The sequence below is a fragment of the Oncorhynchus tshawytscha genome, linkage group LG29, assembly GCF_018296145.1.
Source record: "Oncorhynchus tshawytscha isolate Ot180627B linkage group LG29, Otsh_v2.0, whole genome shotgun sequence".
Taxonomy (NCBI): Eukaryota; Metazoa; Chordata; class Actinopteri; order Salmoniformes; family Salmonidae; genus Oncorhynchus; species Oncorhynchus tshawytscha.
In genome coordinates, this window is record NC_056457.1 from 25,606,209 (window position 1) to 25,616,715 (window position 10,507).

General features: G+C 44.5%; 1 protein-coding gene and 1 pseudogene across 1 annotated transcript; both read left to right on the forward strand.

The window, feature by feature from the left end:
• Positions 1-1,993: 1,993 nt before the first annotated feature.
• On the forward strand, positions 1,994-7,070 carry zgc:194621 (uncharacterized protein LOC795037 homolog). The gene is made up of 5 exons (XM_024392331.2): positions 1,994-2,729; positions 3,344-3,402; positions 3,638-3,721; positions 6,150-6,223; positions 6,364-7,070. Exons 1-5 carry the CDS (start codon positions 2,311-2,313, stop codon positions 6,406-6,408), a joined length of 681 nt encoding a protein of 226 aa, XP_024248099.2. The 5' UTR covers positions 1,994-2,310; the 3' UTR covers positions 6,409-7,070.
• Positions 7,071-8,030: 960 nt separating this feature from the next.
• On the forward strand, positions 8,031-10,284 carry LOC112227671 (annotated as a pseudogene).
• Positions 10,285-10,507: the final 223 nt, after the last annotated feature.

Here is a 10,507-nt window from a genome sequence, read left to right on the forward strand (position 1 = left end):
CCAGGCACTAGGGATGGAGGTGTGACCAGGCACTAGGGATGGAGGTGTGACCAGGCACTAGGGATGGAGGTGTGACCAGGCACTAGGGATGGAGGTGTGAGCAGGCACTAGGGATGGAGGTGTGACCAGGCACTAGGGATGGAGGTGTGACCAGGCACTAGGGATGACCAGGCACTAGGGATGGAGGTGTGACCAGGCACTAGGGATGGAGGTGTGACCAGGCACTAGGGATGGAGGTGTGACCAGGCACTAGGGATGGAGGTGTGACCAGGCACTAGGGATGGAGGTGTGACCAGGCACTAGGGATGGAGGTGTGACCAGGCACTAGGGATGGAGGTGTGACCAGGCACTAGGGATGGAGGTGTGAGCATGTGGGTCTGGGCAGATGAGATGTAGTCATTGTTTGTGTGCTTCTGTAAGTTGTTGTTCTTAAGTATAAGTTTGTAACTGGAGTGAACAAATGTGTAAGCTCTGAAGACGTCTATATTGGCCTGCTAATATAGGACTAGTAAAGGCCCAGTGCACTACTTTTTGTGAGAACATAAACTAAATGTGTTTGAGTGTTTCATAGCATTTGTATTATCAGATTGACTGTTTTGTAAAGATAATTATCAGACTCAAGTTACTTGTGGAATATAAAAATACTTGCTTGATATATGTTTTCCAGGTTCTTGAAATACTTTGCAAACGCAATTTATTTCTTTGTGAAAACTGACACTCTTATCCAGAGCAACTTAGTAGTGAGTGCAAACATTTTCATACTGGTCCCACATGGGAATCGCACCAACAACCTCTACCAACTGAGCCACATCATCACATCACATAATCAATTACTGCATTGGTCATTGTTTTATCTCCAGGGTGATAGAAAGTCTACAGGTACTAACCTAGATGACCAGCGTATGTACAATACAGTAAGTTACATTAAGTGGTCTGTAAGGATGGTAAATTAATACTGCACAAAAAGTAGTTGTTTTCCATGTTATTTGATCAAGAAAAATATTTAATTTGATGTGGATGTTTTGTGTCTTTGACCATAACTTTGCACTTTTTGATGTAAATGTTTGAGGACAAGGTTGTTATTTCTGGATCCCATTAGAATGACATCACAGAGAAAGAGACAGGGTTTTGTTCTTTCTGAAAATTCATTAGAATGACATCACAGAGAAAGAGACAGGGTTTTGTTCTTTCTGAAAATCCATTAGAATGACATCACAGAGAAAGAGACAGGGTTTTGTTCTTTCTGAATCCCATTAGAATGACATCACAGAGAAAGAGACAGGGTTTTGTTCTTTCTGAAAATTCATTAGAATGACATCACAGAGAAAGAGACAGGGTTTTGTTCTTTCTGAAAATTCATTAGAATGACATCACAGAGAAAGAGACAGGGTTTTGTTCTTTCTGAAAATCCATTAGAATGACATCACAGAGAAAGAGACAGGGTTTTGTTCTTTCTGAAAATCCATTAGAATGACATCACAGAGAAAGAGACAGGGTTTTGTTCTTTCTGAAAATCCATTAGAATGACATCACAGAGAAAGAGACAGGGTTTTGTTCTTTCTGAAAATCCATTAGAATGACATCAGAGAGAAAGAGACAGGGTTTTGTTCTTTCTGAAAATCCATTAGAATGACATCACAGAGAAAGAGACAGGGTTTTGTTCTTTCTGAAAATCCATTAGAATGACATCACAGAGAAAAGGACAGGGCAACAACACTTACAATTTATGACTATTGAATCCTGCAAGACACTGTTCTTAAATGAACTACCTTTTTTGCAGAGATGCTGAAAAAAGTATTTTACCCTAACTACAGATGTCTACTGTATATCTAATACTAGTGTGAAATTATTTTTTTGTCAAAAAGATTCGTATTTTGTTGTTGAAAAAAAGGCTATTTTTTCCAAGAAGGATATAGATTTTGTTGAAAAAAGTATTATCTATTTTTTAATTATGATTTTTCAGGGGGTGCCCTCCGCAACCCCACTTCCTGATGCTATACTCATTACAAGGTCAAGCATCCTTTGGGGATTCTGTCCAGTCAGTAATCGGATTACAGTTAAAACCTTTTGAATTTAATTTGCCCCGGCAGCCTGCGCGTGGCACGGGATTCCACGTCAACAAGCGGTTGCCAGGTGAAGGCAGACAAGCCAGACAGTTCCACAGCATCCAGCACCTCACAGGCTAATAGCCTACTAATTCAGAGATTTGATAAAACCATTGTAGAACCGATTCAACTATTATTGACAAGGTGAGATGATAAGGAATTTATTTGGAGCCTTGACCTAGCCTATATATTTGTTATTGATAAAATGCCGACCACAAGGGTCATCAAGCAAAAGCCTGTTGTTGAAACGAAAACAAGAGTCGTCGAAGTGAAAACAAAACCGGTTGAAACGAAACCAGCATCGACAACTCAACACAAAGTCACAGCTCCTCGCAAACCGCGGGCGTCGAGCTGTCCCAGATGTATCCATAGCGACCGATGCGAGACCACGAAGACCCAGCAGCAGGTCAAGCTGTGCGCTCCCAGGTGCGATAGGAGAGCGAGATCAACCTCCACCGCTCCCAAATCAACACTCTCCACTTCGAAATCAGCTGTGCTCTGTCAAAAACCAACAGCCACGTCTCCAAAATCAACTGTAACTTCTTCAAAGTCTAAAGAAGCATCTCAGGCGAGGCAGGAAGAGGAACGGAGTTCGAGACCCAGGGCGCACTATGTAATTCAGAGGTGAGAGGGACAGCTGAAGTACTTGTCCTCTTCAAGAAGGCCCTATGGGTAGTCAACCCTGGTCCTGGAGAGTTGCTGGGTTTGAATGCTTATAGGCTACTCCAGGCTCCAGCCCGGGTCCGACACACTGGATTCTCAGTTGGGACCTTTGATTAGCTGAAACAGTTGTGTTACTCTATAGCAGGGTTGGAATGAAAGCCTGCACACCCAGTCGCTCTCCAGAAGGCTTGGTCACTCGTGCCCTATTAGAGGACTTCTATAACCTACCTCAGTATACTCTAGCCCTATCTGTATAGTTATTTGCAGGTGTGTGGTGTGTTGTATACAGCTAGCTGGTAGCTGGAAATAGCTCAGTCTTCAGCACCAAGCCATCTGCTGCTGGTTGTATAATCCTACCTACCACCAGCTGGCACGCAGGTGTTGTGTCAAGCTCTGTTCCCTCACCAGATCCTGTTGGCCCTTTATTACATGTTACAAACTGTCACTTAGACGTTTGGCATTTGAATTTCAGAGTAGCTTAGCTGAAAGCCTGTCCAATTTGATGTGAACTGCCAGACTGGCTTGTCACATTGGCATGACATTTTATTGAATGAATTTCTGTTTGTCGGTTTCAGTCACAAAGCTTTCACGGTCATCCCTCCTAACCCCAAGAAAAGAATAGAGATCCAGCAAAGTGAGTCCTTTGTCTTTGACTGTGTTTTGTGACACTGGGAGGAAGGTGCTTGTCATCATCATTATCATCCTCTTCCTCCTGTTCCTCCACACCATCATCATCCTCATCAAGGATCAGCCTAGAGGGGGAAGCCCTAAAATTAATTGCCGTGTTAATTTGTTGATTGGGGGGAGGGAGGGGGGTGTGTGTTTTAATTGGTTGATTAAGGGAGTGTGTGTCTCTGATTGGTGTGCAGAGGCGGAGGCAGAGCTGGCAGCTTTGGAGGATCTGAGGCTGAGCAGAGCCACACCCTATGTCTCCATTGACCCCAGCAGTGTTGGTGAGACATGGCTACAGATTGTAACACCAGATAATGTGATTTAACCCCACAATTTCACATTTATACTGGTAGTTACAGTTGTGGCTATACAAAACGTCGGCAGATATTTTTAAACTAACCTGGTATAGGCGATACTATCTTCATCCTCGATTCGTGGAAACAGGAGTCTCGTAAAATATCTGTGTCTAGTTGCAGGGGGTTTGTTTGAATTTAGAAAATGCTCTGTTAAAAAAAAGAAACCTAAATGTTTTGCACCTTGAAGTAATTGAACAATGTGTGTGGCACCACTGGGGCAGCAGGTAGCCTAGCGGTAAAGCGTGTTGAGACAGTAACACAAAGGTTGCTGTTTTGAAAATCTGTCCACGTGCCCTCGAGCAAGACGCTTAACCCTAATTGCTCCTGTAAATCAATCTGGACAACAGCATCTGCTAAATGACTGACATGTAAATATATTTTTCAAATCTTTGATTGAGACAGATGGGTCCACGATGACAGACACCTGTCTCCATCAATGAGAGAAGACTTGAAATAGACAGGATGCCAGGGTACACATTGTTGGATTGCTTCATGGAGCAAAACCTTTATTTATTTTAATAACTGAGCATTTTCTCAATTCAAACGGACCCCTTGCAACTGGACACAGACATTTTATGAGACTACTGTTTCCACAACTTGAGGTTGAAGATATTATCACCAAAACCAGGTTAGTTGAAACATCTCTGCCTACGTTTTGTATAGCCACACCTGTAACTACTAATATAATGGTTCAATTTTGGGGAGTTACAATCTGTAGCTAGGTGACACACACACACACACACACACACACACACACACACACACACACACACACATCTCCAAGCACATAGATGCAGTGATAAACAAGGTGAGTCCTTGAAGAGTTAAATGTCTGGTTAATAATGAGTCTAATGGGATTAGAATGACATGCTCTAACATGTTTCACAGCAACCAGCATACACTCCCTTGTGGAGCACTGTCTGGAGAACACACATCTCCCCAAGCACATAGATGCATACTCTCCCAGCACTGATAAACAAGGTGAGTCCTTGAAGAGTTAAATGTCTGGTTAATAATGAGTCTAATGGGATTAGAATGACATGCTCTAACATGTTTCACAGCAACCAGCATACACTCCCTTGTGGAGCACTGTCTGGAGAACACCAGCATACTCTCCCTTGTGGAGCACTGTCTGGAGAACACCAGCATACTCTCCCTTGTGGAGCACTGTCTGGAGAACACCAGCATACTCTCCCTTGTGGAGCACTGTCTGGAGAACACCAGCATACTCTCCCTTGTGGAGCACTGTCTGGAGAACACCAGCATACTCTGGAGAACACCAGCCCTCCCTTGTGGAGCACTGTCTGGAAAACACCAGCATACTCTCCCTTGTGGAGCACTGTCTGGAGAACACCAGCATACTCTCCCTTGTGGAGCACTGTCTGGAGAACACCAGCATACTCTCCCCCTGGAGAACACCAGCATACTCTTGTGGAGCACTGTCTGGAGAACACCAGCATACTCTCCCTTGTGGAGCACTGTCTGGAGAACACCAGCATACTCTCCCTTGTGGAGCACTGTCTGGAAAACACCAGCATACTCTCCCTTGTGGAGCACTGTCTGGAGAACACCAGCATACTCTCCCTTGTGGAGCACTGTCTGGAGAACACCAGCATACTCTCCCTTGTGGAGCACTGTCTGGAGAACACCAGCATACTCTCCCTTGTGGAGCACTGTCTGGAGAACACCAGCATACTCTCCCTGGAGCAACACCAGCATACTCTGGAGAACCCTTGTGGAGCACTGTCTGGAGAACACCAGCATACTCTCCCTTGTGGAGCACTGTCTGGAGAACACCAGCATACTCTCCCTTTGTGGAGCACTGTCTGGAGAACACCAGCATACTCTCCCTTGTGGAGCACTGTCTGGAGAACACCAGCATACTCTCCCTTGTGGAGCACTGTCTGGAGAACACCAGCATACTCTCCCTTGTGGAGCACTGTCTGGAGAACACCAGCATACTCTCCCTTGTGGAGCACTGTCTGGAGAACACCAGCATACTCTCCCTTGTGGAGCACTGTCTGGAGAACACCAGCATACTCTCCCTTGTGGAGCACTGTCTGGAGAACACCAGCATACTCTCCCTTGTGGAGCACTGTCTGGAGAACACCAGCATACTCTCCCTTGTGGGGCACTGTCTGAAGACATTACTGTGTCTCTGTAGGTAGATACCAGCATACTCTCCCTTGTGGAGCACTGTCTGAAGACATTACTGTGTCTCTGTAGGTAGATTTATCTGCTGTAGTTCTGTTTATAGCCACAAGGGCGCACCATGGTACAACTATTTGTTTTAGTTTATATGAGACGGGTGGATTCCGTAAAATTGTGTATGTGTGTGTGTGTGTGTGTGCAGGTGGGAGTCTGAGTCTGGAGGAGGTGCGGCTAAAGCAGCAGCAGGAAATGCAGACCAGGAGGAAGCAGAGACAGGTGAGACACACACACACACACACGCACACACACACACATGCACACACACACACACACTGAGTGGGAGATATTGTCAAGATATTGGATGTGATGATAATAGAGTGGGTCTGTTCATATGTATTCTTTATATATTGTTTCAGATGAAGAAATATATGTTTGAGACGTCACCCGTGGTGTTGGGGTGAAGACTGAGCCACAGAGAGACAGAAAGCTGAAGTTATCATTAAAATACAGACGCATCAGCATCATCATGTGAATGATGCTTGTTGCCTGTATGTCTAAGTCCAGCACTGGGATCACACATTGTCTAAGTCCAGCACTGGGATCACACATTGTCTAAGTCCAGCACTGGGATCACACATTGTCTAAGTCCAGCACTGGGATCACACATGGTCTAAGTCCAGCACTGGGATCACACATTGTCTAAGTCCAGCACTGGGATCACACATTGTCTAAGTCCAGCACTGGGATCACACATTGTCTAAGTCCAGCACTGGGATCACACATTGTCTAAGTCCAGCACTGGGATCACACATTGTCTAAGTCCAGCACTGGGATCACACATTGTCTAAGTCCAGCACTGGAATCACACATTGTCTAAGTCCAGCACTGGGATCACACATTGTCTAAGTCCAGCACTGGGATCACACATTGTCTAAGTCCAGCACTGGGATCACACATTGTCTAAGTCCAGCACTGGGATCACACATTGTCTAAGTCCAGCACTGGGATCACACATTGTCTAAGTCCAGCACTGGGATCACACATTGTCTAAGTCCAGCACTGGGATCACACATTGTCTAAGTCCAGCACTGGGATCACACATTGTCTAAGTCCAGCACTGGGATCACACATTGTCTAAGTCCAGCACTGGGTCCATTGTCTAAGTCCAGCACTGGGATCACACATTGTCTAAGTCCAGCACTGGGATCACACATTGTCTAAGTCCAGCACTGGGATCACACATTGTCTAAGTCCAGCACTGGGATCACACATTGTCTAAGTCCAGCACTGGGATCACACATTGTCTAAGTCCGGCACTGGGATCACACATTGTCTAAGTCCAGCACTGGGATCACACATTGTCTAAGTCCAGCACTGGGATCACACATTGTCTAAGTCCAGCACTGGGATCACACATTGTCTAAGTCCAGCACTGGGATCACACATTGTCTAAGTCCAGCACTGGGATCACACATTGTCTAAGTCCAGCACTGGGATCACACATTGTCTAAGTCCAGCACTGGGATCACACATTGTCTAAGTCCGGCACTGGGATCACACATTGTCTAAGTCCAGCACTGGGATCAATGTCACACTGTATTATTTTATATTTTGTACCAAATAGATTTCATGTTAGTTTCATTTAGTAAAAAAAAAACTATTGTTAAGTGGGCTACAAAGGTTTTACTTCCATCCCTCTGTTTAGTGAGTATCACAATGAACTGTACAAATGGCTGTTGTTCATATAAACAAAATGGCTGCAGAACATTGTACTCCTTCTCCTTACCCTCGTCGGTCATGCTTTCTATGTTTATAAAGTAACGTGAATAAAACCCTCCTATGGAATACTTCTGAGTTTTACTTTGAAATGTCTCTACAGCCACGAGTAGAGGACCGACTACAGCATCCAATCACCCTGTCATTCTAATGATGACACGTCCCTATAGAATCCCTCCTCTCCTCCCATTGTCAGGTGTGTTTTGTATACCACGTAACCTACAGAAGAGTTGTGTTAGCTCTTGTGGCACAGACACAGTAAAGGCGAGGGGCTTAATCATGGGCTGTGTCTGTTTTGAGATTGCAATTTAGTGGTGAAATTATGATTTACTTTGTGAGCTGTGCGTACAGGGCGTCAACTTGGCCCTACTCATCACGTGATCATGGTTTCCTGGTCTCAAAGCTCCACCTCCTACTTGACTTCCCTTTCAGAAGTTTAGTGTGTGAACATCGATGGTTAACGTTAATCTGTCATGTGTTCTCTAAACTACCTGCTCGGAGAAACCAGACTGAACACACAGAAAACCCTGGGAGGAGAGAAATTACCTTTACAACTACCGTGAGAAATACATACTAAAAACTGATCTCACGCTGCTGCTTAATCACACTAGGTTTTTAACAATCAGAATCAAAAGTGAAAGTTAACATTTGTACAAGGCTCAGTCATTCCAGAGGAGGGATTGTCACAAGAACAAAATGGCTTCCAGATTATCTCTCCAAGAGGACGATCTATCCTGTGCTGTGTGCTGTGACATCTTCAAGGATCCTGTCATCCTGTCATGTAGTCACAGCTTCTGTAAAGCCTGTCTGCAGGAATACTGCAGGGGGAAGGCAGAAAAGGAAAGTCCAGTTTGCAGGAGAAGATCTTCAAGGGCAGATCCTCCCTGTAACCTGGTCTTAAAGAACCTGTGTGAGGCCTTCTTTACAGGAGAGGAGGCAGAGAAATTCAGGGGAGTCTGAGGAGCACTGCAATCTGCACAACGAGAAACTCAAGCTCTTCTGTCTGGATGATAAACAGCCCATCTGTGTTGTGTGTCAGACCTCAAAAACCCACAAAAAACATGACTGCTGCCCCATAGACAAAGCTGTACAGGACCACAGGGTACAGTAGAATACAAATAGTAATAGAAACACACAGAAAAACTAAAACGACAGCAATATTAAACAGCGGCCATTGTCTGCATATTAAGTGATAATGAAGAACTATAGTTGCACAGCATTCTAACCTGTATTCACATCACATTTTAACATGGAAAGGGATGTTCCTAAAAATTCCCCTTTGTTTATACACTTTGACTCCTCCATCTATTTCTCTCATATTCACTCAACATCTGCTTATGCCAGGAAGAACTCCAGACTGTCCTGAAGCCCTTACAGAAGAAGCTGAAGGGCTTTAATGAAGTTAAAGAAATCTGTGATGAAACAGCAAAGCATATTAAAGTGAGGATAATGACTCGATAACGTTGTGCAGAACATGTATGATCCAGTGTTTAAGCAGATAGTTTACTACCGTTCCTCTCACTGTCTCCAGAACAAGGCCCAGAGCACAGAGATACGGATGAGAAAGGAATTTGAGAAGCTCCACCAGTTTCTACGAGAGGAAGAGGATGTGAGGATAGCTGTTCTGAGGGAGGAAGAGGAGCAGAAGAGTCAGGTGATGAAGGAGAAGATTGAGGAGATGAGCAGAGAGATATCATCACTTTCAGACACAATCAGAGCCTTAGAGGAGGAGCTGAGAGCTGAAGACATCTCATTCCTGAAGGTCAGCACTGCTCTCTCTAAATTGACGTGATGTGTTGGTATGTGTATTGGTTGACTGATAAATATTGATTGTTTAATTTAATCTTGTCTTCTGTTTTTTTTCAGAACTATAAGGTCACAGTGGTAAGGTAAGTGATCTGCCTCCTATCTTTCTCTTCTCTGTGGTTCTGAACCCAACCCTACAGCAACAGCTGCACTGACTTCTGAATGTTCTTCCAGAACCCAGTGCACACTGCCGGATCCACAGCTGGTCTCAGGAGCACTCATAGACGTGGCCAAACACCTGGGAAACATGCAGTTCAGAGTCTGGGAGGAGATGCAGGGGATTGTGAAATACAGTGAGCATGACAGTTCTTATAGATCGCTGAACACTGCAAATTAAACTAATACTATTACCTACTTAGCCAAAACAATAACCTTTTCTGCACAACATTTTGTCATCTCCCATTATCTTCACATTACATTACAAATGCTAAACACCTTGTTGCTAAGAAGTCCACACACGTAGCTCGGGGATTAGAGAGCGCACTTCATCATCAACAACAACCAGCAACAACAAACAATAATCAACAAACAATAACAAAAATAATACCCTATCTCTGATCTCCCTCCTCAGATTCTGTGATTCTGGACCCCAACACTGCCAACCCAACCCAACACTGTATCTCTGTTCTCTGTCCTCAGATCCTGTGATTCTGGACCCCAACACTGCCAACCCAACCCAACACTGTATCTCTGTTCTCTGTCCTCAGATTCTGTGATTCTGGACCCCAACACTGTATCTCTGTTCCTGTCCTCAGATTCTGTGACCTGACCCCAACACTGTATCTCTGTTCTCTGTCCTCAGATTCTGTGATTCTGGTTTAACACTGTATCTCTGTTCTCTGTCCTCTGATCCTTGATTCAGGGACAACACTGCCAACCCAAGTTCAACACAGCCCTGGGTCTGATAGCAGATTCTGTGATTCTGGACCCCAACACTGAAAGTGGATTCTCTGTTTCAGATTCTGTGATTCTAACCCC